The sequence below is a fragment of the Chrysemys picta genome, chromosome 18 (genome assembly GCF_011386835.1).
Source record: "Chrysemys picta bellii isolate R12L10 chromosome 18, ASM1138683v2, whole genome shotgun sequence".
In the NCBI taxonomy this organism is placed as follows: domain Eukaryota; kingdom Metazoa; phylum Chordata; order Testudines; family Emydidae; genus Chrysemys; species Chrysemys picta.
In genome coordinates, this window is record NC_088808.1 from 2,528,766 (window position 1) to 2,542,984 (window position 14,219).

The 14,219-nt window shown below is 46.3% G+C and overlaps 1 protein-coding gene across 7 annotated transcripts in view; it reads left to right on the plus strand.

Moving 5' to 3' along the window:
* The first annotated feature begins 84 nt into the window (after nucleotides 1-84).
* RABL6 (RAB, member RAS oncogene family like 6) overlaps nucleotides 85-14,219 on the plus strand; it is a 131,473-nt gene continuing 117,338 nt past the window's right edge. For 2 of the 7 annotated variants that reach the window (XM_065572014.1, XM_065572016.1), the window contains exon 1: nucleotides 88-706. In XM_065572014.1, coding sequence (XP_065428086.1) covers nucleotides 577-706 — 130 coding nt within the window. In that variant the 5' untranslated portion in view covers nucleotides 88-576. Of the gene's footprint in view, nucleotides 707-14,219 lie in introns of all 7 variants that reach the window. The other 5 variants (XM_065572017.1, XM_065572015.1, XM_008173808.4 and 2 more) reach the window with 5 other exon arrangements.

The window sequence follows — 14,219 nt, forward strand, 5'->3', positions numbered from 1 at the left end:
GGGGAGGGGCGGGGTGCTGAGTCGGGACAAGGCTGAGTGGGCGGGGCGGGCTCGGGAGCAGGTGTGAGTGAGTTTCACTCTCTTGTCCCGCGCGCGGTTCCGTAGCTGCGCTTTCTGCGTGCGTCCCTCTCTCCTTAAAGCGAAAGGACCAAGATGGCGGCGGCGCTGGGCGCTGAGCGGTATCTCTTATCTCAGCGGCCGGCGGCACCTGCGAGGGCCTGGCGGGGCTGAGCCCGACCCACAGGAGCCTGGGCAGCGTCGAGACCCGGACACGCCACTCTCTGCCCGGGGCCGGGCGATGCCGCGTTAACCTGCCCGCCCGCCCGGCCGGTCTGTGCGGGGGCAGTCCCGCAGGGGGGCAGGCCCGGGGAGTGCCGCCGGGGCGCATTCCTCCCCTGGGGCACAGAGTTGTGTCTGCTTAGGCTCGTCAGCACCGCGATGGCCGCATAACCCGGCCCCCGCCCGTGCGCTGCCCTGCCCTGCCCTGCCCGGGGCTGCTGCTGAGCTCCGCCGGGAGGCGCGTTTCCCACGCGCTCGTAGAGGTTCGTGCCCCTGGGAAGGCGGGGGACGAGGAAGATGTTCTCGGCCCTGAAGAAACTCGTGGGCTCGGACCAGGCTCCCGTCCGCGATAAGAACATCCCCGCAGGGCTGCAGTCTATGAACCAGGCTCTGCAGAGGAGGTTTGCCAAGGGAGTCCAGTATAACAGTGAGTAGGCGCTGGAAAGTTTCGGGGTGCAGAAATACAAGAGTGGGGAATAACATCTCGGGTTGCAAACGTCCATGCCCTGAGAGCTGTATCATTCCTGCTGTTGTGTGCAGAGGAATGAAACTGTAACCATATGATACCAGCCCTTTGTTCTGTGTGCTGTTGCTCTCACAAACTGTCCCCGGAACAGTTTGTGGCATTAAATAGTTCCACTAGATGTGGGAGATGGAGTGATAGGAAAGGGAGAGAAACCTCTAGTTGAAAGACAGAAAACTCAAATCTTTAATGCTTGTTTCGAAAACTTCCTGTTTTAGGGGCTGGGTGGTTCTGAATGCCTACATCCCCCCACACCTCTACCGGTTTCATTGACAGTTATAGGAGCACACCATTTCCCAAGATTAGTCCATTAAGATGCTAGGAAAATTATTCCTCTCCTCCTCTCTCTCTCTTCCCCCCCCCCCCCCCCAGATATTTGGATGGCCTTTGCTACATCCCAGGAAAATGGTACTTTCCCATCAGGTGTTAATGGCTGTTTGTTCTTAAGTGAATATTGTGGAATTTTGCCACGGTAAAGGTTAGTGAAAGGGCCAAACCTGAGTGGTGCTGCAATGCAGTGCAGCAGGTCACAATGCCTGGAGCAGAGAGCCAGGTCCAGCTCCATGGGACAGGGACTGCTGCTGTGGGGGTGAGAGTGGAGCAGGCTCCGTCTCCAATGCCTAGAGTAGGGAGCTGGGCCCAGCCTTGTGGGACAGGAGCCACCACTATGCAGGCTCCCTCTCCAGTCTCTTCCTCTCCACATCAGGCCTGCAGCCCACCTAACTCTGCCCGTGACCCAGTGGTGGGTTGAGACCCACTTTTGGGAAACGCTGACATCAGGTGATAGCTCTGAAAATAGACACACACCAGCACAGTATTAGCTCATCTGCATGGATCTGTGAAGGTAGCGAAGTCAGAGTGCAGAAGGCTTGAGAGGAGATCAGCACTGTGGAATAATGTGTCTGATTTGTAAATGTTGGACTTGAATAGTTTTCCATGCATGTGTGTGCAGCTGACATCAGCTGTGTAGTGAGGCTAGCATTAGAAATGTAGAAAGGCCGGTCAGCAGTGCTTCTGAGGGGGTGTATGTGTGTTTTTTATACCAGAGGAAGCATTTGGTTCATATCTCTTAGGTATACTAAGAATAGTGTGTAATTTAGAATGTGTAGAAATTGTGTGGAGCTATATCTATTTTTAAGATTAATACAGCTGGGTCAAAAATGCAAACACTAAAGCCACCAAGCATAGTCCCATTGATTCCTTAGCAAGTACATCCATTTTAACTTTGATACATTGCTAAAAACCTGTGGAAGGGTTTTGTTTGGTGCCTTGACTTGACAGTATTTGTGTTCTGATAGCTTCAGTTCTATCATCAATATTAAAAACAGCACTCTGTCACTGCCTTGGGGGAAGCTTTCCAATTGCCATAGTAACTCTTCTCTCAGTGTTGCTGTTATATAATATTTACAGACAAGACAGACCAGCTTGTGAAAGGGTTTTGGAGGTGGTCCACCAAGACACGCATGGTGTATTTTTGAATGCCATGGCAGTGTGACCCTTCAAGGCTGGACAGGTCTTGGCATGAGGGGTTATAACTAAGGCTACCTGTGACTTCCAGACATTCTGTGCTTTAGCCTCAGGGGCTGCAGGACTCTGGAGCTGGCAGCCAGCGGGGCCCTGGAAGGGTTCCAGTGACAGGTGACAGACTCCTGAGGGGGCTCCCAGGATTCCGGCAACAGCCTCATGTGAGGTGGGGGGGGGTGACCTGTTTTCTCTTTGGGCAATATGGTCACCCTTCAGCTCCCAGCCACTGTGGGCGGAGGGGAGCTCCCCCTGCAGCTTCCATTTGCGGTGGGCAGAGGGGGAACTCCACAGCTCCCAGCCACCATGGTGGCGGGGGAAACCATGGAGCTGCAGCAGTAAAAGTCAGACAGGTCACGGCTTCCGTGAATTTTTGTTTATTGCCCGTGACACATCCATGACTTTTACTAAAAATAACCATAACACAATCTTTAGCCTTAGTTATATCATGAGTTGGATACGGGATAGTAAGGGATGTCGGGCAGAAAGGGTGTCACTGTGGGGAAGACAAGGCTGTAGCTCTTACTTTATTTCACCAATACTCCTTTGTAAGTTAAAAAAAAAAATGAAATTCAAGGGGAAAAATGAAAATGCTTTTCATAGCCATTGTATACAAATGGAAGAACAGGAGGACTTGTGGCACCTTAGAGACTAACAAATTTATTAGAGCATAAGCTTTCGTGGACTACAGCCCACTTCTTCGATGTTAGTCTCTAAGGTGCCACAAGTCCTCCTGTTCTTCTTTTTGCGGATACAGACTAACACGGCTGCTACTCTGAAACCTTTCTGTATACAAATGGATGTCGTACCTTTAACCCCCTTTTTCCCCCTACATTTGCACAAATCCAAATTTAAGGTTCGCTGTCATGGCTGTTACAAAAATGGTCACTCACTTTTTTGATGATCCATGCAAAACATGAAACTGAAACCTGTTTCCTTACCACACATTTATTTAGCTCATACACTGACTTGTTGAAGGATTGCTCATAAGAGCTATAGCTAATGGCCTGGCAGCCAGGAATTCCTACATTCTAAATCTGGCTCTGATACTGATTTGTGTGGTTTTGGGTGAGTCATTTCACCTCTGTGCCAGTTTCTGTATCTGTGTAAAAAGAACAGGAGTACTTGTGGCTCCTTAGAGACTAACAAATTTATTTCAGCATAAGCTTTCATGGGCTACAGCTCACTTGCATAGAGTGTTTTTCACTCTATGCATCTGAAGAAGTGAGCTGTAGCCCGCGAAAGCTTATGCTGAAATAAATTTGTTAGTCTCTAAGGAGCCACAAGTACTCCTGTTCTTTTTGCGGATACAGACTAACGCGGCTGCTACTTTGAAACCGTGTATCTGTGTAGTATATTTAAGAAAAGAAGTGGAAGAAAACCCTCAGGTGGATAGTTTAACTATATTAAGTGCTGAGTGTTATGCTAATGAATTCTGGACAGCTGGCATCAGTTATAGGAAAAAATGCATTGGAGCACTCTGTTGAGGGAACCCCATCCAGTTCCTGCCTTTCAATAATATAGACCTTTCAAACAGAAGAGAAGAGGTTGGCCTGTTTGTAGGGTATGATTTCGGAAGAGGGCAAGGCCTAATAGCAGCCTTAGCAGCAGCCACTAGTATTCAATGGAGAATCATATTTCAAAATATATTTTCATACTTGTATCTCAATATACGTGTTTTTTCACGTACTCCTCATCCACACTGTGCCTTGTGGACATACCACCATATGTGGCTTTTTAGTATCAGAGAAGAAAATAAGCTATAAGCACTGCCAAACTACACACTGAAAGTTTATATAAGGTGATGATAGGCTGGGAGAGGAAGAAATGAATGAATGTGGCTGACGGCCTTTCTGGGATTATATGTCTGAGGATTCCCTTGAAACTACCCACTGATGATAACTGATCAGAGCAAAAGATGTGAGGTAGTTTGAAAGATCCAGCTGTCATATTCTCTTTCTTGCCTGGAGATGGGAGCCCGCGGTGCTACCTTCCTCAAACTGTTTGACAGAGCAGGCATGTCACAAAACAGAAGGAAGTCTGTGTGTTCCTTTCAGATGACTTTGGACATAAATCAGTATAATACTGACAAACACGTGTGTAGACACTGCCTAAAAATCACCCACTAGTAGGAAATATTGAGGCCAGTGGTTCTGGAAAATCAAATATTCTACTAGTCTTCTGCTTTTCTCCCCTTGACAGTAGAAAAATGTTCTCATGGATATATTGTATCCTTTTATGAAGTTTTAAAACCTGATTTTCTTTATTGTTATAGATTATTTGTTGTATTGTAGCAACTATGAACACGCCTCAGTTTAACATTCTGGAGGAGCAAGGACAGAGTTGAGAGTCAGGAACTCCTGATGTCTAATTGTAGTTAGCCACAGACTCAATCTGTGGCCTTGGGCCATTGCCTCTTCCTCAGTTTCTCTATCTGTAATAATGAGTGGAATCTATCCACCTTTTGTAGAGGATGTTAATTATGTGGATAAAAAGTGTACTATATACTAAATGACTTGTTACTTTCTTTCCTCACATTTTTCTGTCCCCCACAAATAACTTCTGATGTTTGTTACACAAACCTGTGGGTGTTGCTTTAATTTAAACCACTATTTACTATCAAATTAAAGCTGCAAGCCTACCGTTATCATAAGAGGTAATACGTATGTGTACCTTATTGATGCTCCTCATTTCAAATTTAGGAGTATCCAAAGGGCTGTTGGCCGGGGACAATCAGGTAATCATGAGTGGGCTTGTAGTGAGTGTTGAGTTACTGGTGATGCTGTATGTCATTTTTTTTTAATGATATGCAGGACCTTATCGGAGTTACATATATGCAGCAGTGGCAAGAGCGTTTGGCATATGATAAATGAAGTAAGAGAGTAGCCTTGGCCTATTAAATTTTAAAAACCTACCCTATAACAAGGAGGGTGTGACTGTAATTAAAAAACAAACAAAGGCAGTGTTAAATTCACCCTATTGTTACTTGAGTGGTTATTTTGAGTGTCTTGACACAAGTTGCATAGCATAAGAATGACCATACTGGGTCAGACCAATAGTCCATCTAGCCCAGTATCCTGTCTTCTGACAGTAGCCAAGGCCAGGTACTTTAGAGGGAATGAATAGAACAGGGCAGTTTTTCAGTGATCCCTCCCCTACTGTTACAAGCAGTAGGCACCACAAAAGAGATAGGAATGGAGTGGTTGCCCTTACCTTAAAATATCTTGCATTTGCTGGTTAACAAAAAGGTGTCCTCCTCAACTTAGTGGAGGTTTCAAATGTAGGTTTTTGTGTGTTGTTTAAAATGGTTCAGCAGACCTGACTTCTAAGCCTTTGGAACTAAACTTTTTTTCCTGTTTTAACACACAGCTGAAGAGTTAACCCAAACCCAGCAGTATAGTTCAAGAGAAGTAGAAATTGATACAAATTATAAGCAATTAAACCTACCAATGTAATTACCTTTTTCAAACTGAGGAATGCATGAACAGCATGGAAGTCAGATGCATCTTTCACCATTTAAGTCTCATTTCCTTTTAATCACCTAAGCTGTAATTGAATAATGGACATAGATTTTTAAAGGACTCTCCAGGGGAGGCAGTCTGATCCTTTGGGTAGGGCGTAGCTCTGAGACAGCAGACCTGGGCTCCTATTCCAGCCCTACTGCTGACTTGCTGCATGATTTAAGGAAAATAGGTTCATTTTTTTTAAGTAAGCATTCACCTTTCTGTATGTATTTCTCCATCTGAAAATGGAGATAATGCTTGCCTACCTCTTTAAGGATTCTGTCACATCTATAGGTACAAAACACTAGAAGTACTACATATTATTTTAACCTTATTTTTGGTCTCTTAAACTTACATATTTTATAAACATTAGTACCACTCAGCAAGTAGTCCAGAAAGAAGAGCAACTATCAACAACTAACATTTTTAATGGCTGCTTATATATTGTACAGTACTTAAAATATTTACTGTATATACTCGTTCACAAGCCAAATATTTTTGGTAAAAAAGTGACGTATCAAAGAGCGGGGGTTGGCTTATAAACGGGTCTACACCAAAATTCGATGATTTTAAATCTATGGAATCATTGAATTGAACTTCTAATACATTGTCGTTTTGTTTACCTGGAGCGTCTGCAGGCATGGAGCCCCTCAGCTCCCTGTAGCCGCGGTTTGCCGTTTCCAGCCAATGAACTGAGGGAGCTGAGGGGCTCCATGCCTACAGACACTCCAGGTAAACAAAACGTCCTGCCAGCAGCTTACCCTGACAGGCTGGGAGCCAAAGTTTGCCGACCCATTTATTGATGTCAATACTGCAGCCTTTTAAAGTTGCAAAGGCTTTGTTTAGTGGACTAGATTGGCCTGAAATGGACCTCATAAGTCTCGAGCCAATATGAAAATATAACTTGCAGAATCGATGGAATCTCTAATAAAGTTGAAATAGCCTGTTATCCCTACAGACATGCCAATCTACAGGGCTGCTTTGAAATAAACAAAGAATAATAATAATTTGACATTCCTATATAAAGCAGGTGACATTCTTATATAAAGTCCTACAAAAATCTATAACTATAATAATCTGTTTTCATACTAGTATTTAAAATGAACAACGGTGAAATCAAAAGAAAAAGGTCTTCTTATCATGCAGCGTTCAAACTTAAAGTTGTTGAATATGCAGAAGACAGCGAACAAAGATCTGGAAGAAAAAATCGAATCTTTCCAAAGGTTTATTATAAAATATCGAAAGGAATATGCATTTCAACTGTCACAAATAGGAAATATGGACGAAACACCAATGACATTCGATCTCCTGAGCAACAGAATGGTAACTGGTGTTGGTGAAAAAACAGTTTTAATTAAAACCACTGGCCATGAAATAATCCATTTTACGGTGGTTTTATCATGTTTGGCAAATGGATCAAAGCTCCCTCCTGTTATTTTTAAAAGAAAAACCTTGCCTGAAAACATGAAATTTCCTGCTGGTGTCATACGTGCACACGAAAAGGGATGGATGGATGAAAGTGGGACTGTTGAATGTCTGGAAAAAGTGTGGAATAAGAGACCAGGAGCACTTTTCAAGAAACCTGCTATGCTCGTTTGGGACATGTTCAGGGCACACAAGACGGATGAAAAATATGGCCAAAAATATGAAAACTACTTTGGCTGTAATCCCTGGAGGCTTAACTTCAGTTCTACAACCACTTGATATCTGCCTGAACAAACCCTTTAAAGACAGGCTATGCAAAATGTGGTCTGAATGGATGTGCTCAGGCATGGCAAAGTTGACAAAAGGCGGGAATCTGATAAAGCCCGAAATCAATCGAGTCTCCCAGTGGATCAAGGATGTGTGGGTGTCCATTCCGTTGGAAATGGTAAAAAAATCGTTTAGGAAATACTGCATCAGCAATGCACTCAACGGGTCAGAAGATGATGCCATATTTGATGATGACCCAACAGAGGCTGATGATGAGAAGGAATCTGGCTCTGAAGACAACACTGCCGACATCTACAATGACAATGCAGGTGCAGCTGTGACGGAAGCAAAGTTTAATTAACTGTTTGGTGAATCAGAGACTGATTCAGACTTTGAAGGATTTTAAGACTTTTAAAGTCTCATGTTGTTCTAAGTTACTTGTTTTAAATATCCATTTACTGATTTTAAATATTGACTGTAATTTTGAAGGTGAATACATTTGTTCAGTTATTATAACAGGTTTTTCGTTAGATTCCATTAAAATAATTCTAGCAAAACTTGAGTGTTTCTTGTGATGCCAGCTTTTAAAATATAGCAGGGAACGGCAAACCGCGGACACTGGGAGCTGAGGGGCTCCGTTCCTGCAGATGCTCCAAGTAAACAAAACGTCTCGACCCGCCAGCGGCTTACCCTGACGGGCCGGGAGCCAAAGTTTGCCAACCCCTGAAATATAGGGTCGGCTTATGAAAGGGTCATACAGTTTTTGCTATTTTTACCTAACCATCTTGGGGGGTCGGCTTATAAATGAACGGGCTAATGAACGAGTATATATGGTAAGTGCATGGTACAGACATCTTGAAACCAAGCAATAGCGGTCCTCCACTTGTATCTCTTTGTTTTAGATACAGTATGAACATCGGACGAAGGGCTGACTTTTGTTGTTAGGCTACTTTGGCAAAGTGATTCAGAATTTAATGCTAATCACGTGTTCCAGTTTCAGGGGTGAGATCACTTTAGAGCAGTTCATTTCCTGTGTCTCAAAGTGATGTGTAAAATCCTGGCCCCACTGAAGTCAGTGGCAAAACTCCCATTGACTTCAGTGGGGCCAAGATTTCATCTAATGATTTCTGACATAATCTGACCAGATGATCAAACTTAGAAATTTGACCAGTGTCTAAAAGAACAAGACCCTGATGCTGAATCATAGAAGATTGTGGTTGGAAGAGACCTCAGGAGATCATCTAGTCCAAACCCCCTGCTCAAAGCAGGACCAACCCAAACTAAATCATCCCAGCCAAGGCTTGTCAAGCTGGGCCATAAAAACCTTTAAGGATGGCGATTCCACCACCTCCCTAGGTAATCCATTCCAGTGCTTCACCACCCTCCTAGTGAAATAGTTTTTCCTACTATCCAACCTAGACCTCCCCCACGGCTTGAGACCATTGCTCCTTGTTCTGTCATCTGCCACCACTGAGAACAGCCTAGTTCCTCTTTGGAATCATCCTTCAGGTAGTTGAAGGCTGCTATGAAATCACCCCCCTCTTCTCTTTTGTAGACTAAATAAGCCCAGTTCCCTCAGTCTCTCCTCATAAGTCATGTGCCCCAGCCCACTGATCATTTTCGTTGCCCTCCGCTGAACTCTCCAATTTGTCCACATCGTTTCTCTAGTGGGGGGCCCCAAAACTGGACACAATACTCCAGATGAGGCCTCACCAGTGCCGAATAGAGGGGAACAATCACTTCCCTCGATCTGCTGGCAATGCTCCTACGAATGCAGCCCAATATGCCATTAGCCTTCTAGGCAACAAGGGCACACTGATGACTCATATCCATCTTCTCATCCACTGTAATCCCCAGGTCTTTTTCTGCAGAACTGCCGCTTAGCCAGTCGGTCCCCAGCCTGTAGCAATGCATGGGATTCTTCTGTCCTCAGATTTCTTTTGACCCAGTCTTCCAATTTGTCTAGGTCACTCTGGACCCTATCCCTACCCTCCAGTGTATCTACCTCTCCCCCCAGTTTAGTATCATCCGCAAACTTGCTGAGGGTGCAATCCATCCCATCATTCAGATCATTAATGAAGATGTTGAACAAAACCAGCCCCAGGACTGACCTCTGGGGCACTCCGCTTGATACTGGCTGCCAACTAGACATCGAGCCGTTGATCACTACCCATTGAGCCCGACGATTTAGCCAGCTTTCTATCCACCTTATAGTCCATTCATCCAATCCATACTTTTTTTTAACTTGCTGGCAAGAATACAGTGGGAGACCATATCAAAAGCTTTGCTAAATTCAAGGTATATCGCGTCCACTGCTTTCCCCATATTCACAGAGCCAGTTATCTCATCATAGAAGGCAATCAGGTTGGTCAGGCATGACTTGCCCTTGGTGAATCCATGTTGATTGTTCCTGATCACCTTCCTCTCCTCCAAGTGCTTCAAAATGGATTCCTTGAGGAACTGCTCCGTGATTTTTCCAGGGCCTGAGGTGAGGCTGACTGGAATATAGTTCCTCGGATTCTCCTTCTTCCCCTTTTTAAAGATGGGCACTATGTTTTCCTTTTTCCAGTTGTTCGGGACCTCCCCTGATTGCCATGAGTCTTCAAAAATCATGGCCAATGGCTCTGCAATCATATCAGCCAACTCCTCAGCACCCTTGGATGCATTGCATCTGGCCCCATGGACTAGTACATGTCCAGCTTTTCTAAATAGTCCTCAACCTGTTCTTTCACCACGGAGGGTTGCTTACCTCCTCCCCATACTGTGCTGCCCAGTGCAGCAGTGTGGGAGCTGACCTTGTCTGTGAAGACCGAGGCAAAAAAAGCATTGAGTACTTCAGCTTTTTCCACATCATCTGTAACTAGGTTTCCTCCCCCATTCAGTAAGGGTCCCACACTTTCCCTGACCATTCTTGTTGCTAATATACCTGTAGAAACCCTTGTTACCCTTCACATCCCTTGCTAGCTGCAATGCCAATTGGGCTTTGGCCTTCCTGATTACACCCCTGCATGCTCGAGCAATGTTTTTATACTCCTCCTTAGTCATCTGTCCAAGTTTCCACTTTTTGTAAGCTTCCTTTTTGTGTTTAAGCTCACTGAAGATTTCTCTGTTAAGGCAAGCTGGTCGCCTGCCATATTTGCTATTCTTTCTGCACATTCTGAAGGTGATAACAAGCTTCTAGAAATAACACCGAATACATTGCTTATCTTTGAGTTGTTAAGGTCATGTGCTGGATGAAACCGTGGCGAATCCCATTTATATTAGCTTTTCAGCATGATATTTTGGACACTTCTTTAGAGTACGTGGTTTTGTCTCAACACGCAGTTAGGTTCCTTGATTGAATGGCTTTCCGTATATGTATGGAGAGAGAGGGAGAGAGAAAAAAAAATATGAATGAATGTAGTCTCTCAATCTGCAGCTTTCTGCGCTGTAACTCCTGAGGTGTACGCACTGCCAAGCCACTTAGTGCACATAAACTGAGCAATTGTAGCGCTGTAAAAAAAAACAAACCACCCCAACGAGAGGCATACAGCTTTCTGCGCCGGGGCTACTGCTCTGTGGTGCCAGTGTAGACACTGTGGTGATTACAGTGCAGCAATTGGCCTCTGTGAGGTGTCCCACAATGCCTGTTCTCGCCTCTCTGGTCATCGGTTTGAACTCTACTGCCCTGCCTTCAAGTGACCAACCGGCACCAGGCGATCTCCTGCTTGGAGCAATGCCGAACTGCTGGACCTCATCAGCATTTGGGGAGAGAAGGCTGTCCAGTCCCAACTGCGCTCCAGAATTATACCACCTATGGACAGATTTCACGATGCATGACAAAGGGGCCGTGACTGGGACACATTGCAGTGCAGAGTCAAAATGAAGGAGCTGCGGAACACCTACCACAAGACACAGGAGGCAAACCGCTGCTCCAGTGCTGCGCCCACGAGCTGCCAGTTCTACTCGGCGGGGACCCCACATCCACTGTGAAGGCCACTGTGGCTACTTCGTTGGGTTGTGTGCCAGTCGAGAGTGGACGAAGCCAGGAGGAGGAAATCTTGGATGAGGATGTGAAGCGGGATGTGAGGCAGAGGATGACTCGGAGACCAGAGATGCATGCAGCCAGGAGCTCTTTTCTACCCTGGAGGAGACTAGCCAGGCACAGCTGTTGGAGATTGGCGAAGCGCAAACAGGAGAGGAGGCCCCGGTAAGTGGATGTGATTTTGGGAATCACTGAAGCGAGTTGTTGGGGGCAGGAGGGTTGCAGAAAGCTGGCTTGTATCCCACTGCACGCCTAGTCTGAGCGGCAGAACAGGCTGTTGATTGACTCCCTCACTTCACGGGACTCTCCCTCTGAGATCTCCAGGAAACTCTCATAGAGATACTGGGCAATCCGCTGCCACAGGTTCTTCGGCAGAGCTGCTTTGTTTCTTGCCCCATTAACGGTAACTTTCCCGTGCCACTGTGCCGTCACGGGGGGGGGACCATTGCTACACACAGGCGAGCCGCGTAGGGACCAGGGTGGAAGCTGCAGTCTTGGAGAAGATCCTCCCTTGATTCCCTGCTCACCCTCAGCAGCGAGACATCTTCCATAATGATCACATCCTCTGGAAAGTGTGGGGACAGGAATGATTATCAGCCTTCCCCTCGCCCCCGCCCCAGTGCTGGCTCTCCCCAAGAGCCACATGCCCAGTGTACAACAGGGTCCAGGAAGAGTGATTTACCCTGCCCATGTGGTTACTCACCATTTTGGTGGCTCATGTGTGCTTGCCTGCGATTAGCCAGTTAGTGACAGGTGTGAGAGTACTGGCTGTGTTTTTAAAGCACTGAATCGTTGTCTGTGTTGCAAACAGTACTGCTTCTGTAAAATGTTGCGTTTAAACTTCACAAAGATGACCTTGGGATCCCAGCCTCCCTCTTTGTTATTGGCAGCTGAATGGCTGCACAGAATTAGAAAGTGGCCAAGAAGAACTAAGGACTTTGTGTGATGTTATGATGCATTCTGCCGCCGAGAAACAGGAATTGAAGGAGTGGCAGGACAGACATGCTTCAGGCGGTACTAGCTCTTAAACTGAGCAGCTCTGTGCCCGCCCTCCCCTGCAGCCGCTGTCGCAAAATTCTTTCCCATGCGCCCTCCAGACACTGCCAACACAAATTTATCAATCTCCTGGCTCCAGTCTACCTGCAGCATTCCACTCCTCCCTCCTCACAGTTCAGCACTGTGGACTCCCACTACCCACTGCACTCAACGCCCATTCCTCTGCAGTTTGGCCCTGCTGAAGTACAGAACCTGCTGCATTGTACTCCAAAGGAGAAGGTTGGATGTGATCCCTGGACATACACAAATCTCTAGCCGTCCCGGTGCCCCTCCTCCTCCTGGGACCTTCCCTTCCCCCATCCCCCTCCCTGCTGATGTATTTTTTCATTTGACTCTCCTCCGGTGGTGGTTTTTTAATAAAAGAATTGTTGGTTTGAAAGCAATCTTTATTCTATTAACTGAAAGCAAAACGAGCCCTGCAAAGCAACAGACAATGATGTTAAACCCACATTCTGCATCGTTTACACCAGTCACCTCCTAGCATTACAAGCACTGCACTCCCGAGCAGAGCAACAGATATTAGTGGATTTCAGCTTCAAATTGCTGCCTCAAGGCGTCCCTGATCCTTATGGTCCTATGCTGCACCCCTCTAATAGCCCTGGTCTCTGGCTGTTCAAACTCAGCCTCCAGGTGCTGTGCCTCTGTGGTCCAGCCCTGAATGAAACTTTCACCCTTCCTTTCACAAATATTATGGAGCGTACCGCACGCGGCTATAAGCATAGGAATATTTTCATCGGCCAGGTCCAGCTTCCCATAGAGGCAGCGCCAGCGGGCTTTTAAATGGCCAAAAGCCCACTTAACAGTCATTCTGCACTTGCTCAGCCTGTTGTTGAACCACTCCTTGCTGCTGTCAAGTTGCCCTGTATATGGTTTCATAAGCTACGGCATTAAGGGGTAGGCAGGGTCTCCCAGGATCACAATGGGCATTGCGACTTCCCCTATGGTGGTCTTCTGGTTCAGGAAGAAAGTCCCTGCTTGCAGCTTCCTGAATAGGCCAGTGTTCCGAAAGATGCGTGCTTCATGCCCCTTTCAGGACCAGCCTGTATTAATGTCTGTGAGATGCCCACAGTGATCCATAAGCGCCTGGAGAACCATTGAGAAATACCACTTGTGATTAATGTACTTGATGGCTAGGTGGTCTGGTGCCAGAATTGGAATGTGCGTGCCATCTGTAGTTAGGGAAGCCCATTTGTGCAAAGCCATCCACAATGTCACATGTTGCCCAGAGTCGCAGTCTTTCAGAGTAGGATGCAATTAATGGCCCAGTTCGTCAACACAAGTCCAATGGTCCAATTTCCCACTCCGAACCGGTTGGCAACCGATCTGTAGCAGTCTGGAGTAGCTAGTTTCCACATTGCAATCGCTATGCGCTTCTCCAACGGCAGGGCAGCTCTCATTCTTGTGTCCTTGCGCCGCAGGGCTTGGGTGAGCTCATCACACAGTCCCATGAATGTGGCTTTACTCATCCGAAAGTTCTGCAGCCACTGCTCATCATCCCAGACATGCATCACAATGTGATCCCACCACTCAGTGCTTACTTCCCGAGCCCAAAAGTGACATTCCACTGTGGCAATCTAGTGTCATAGCTATTATGCGTGGCGAGATTAATGTCTCACTCCTC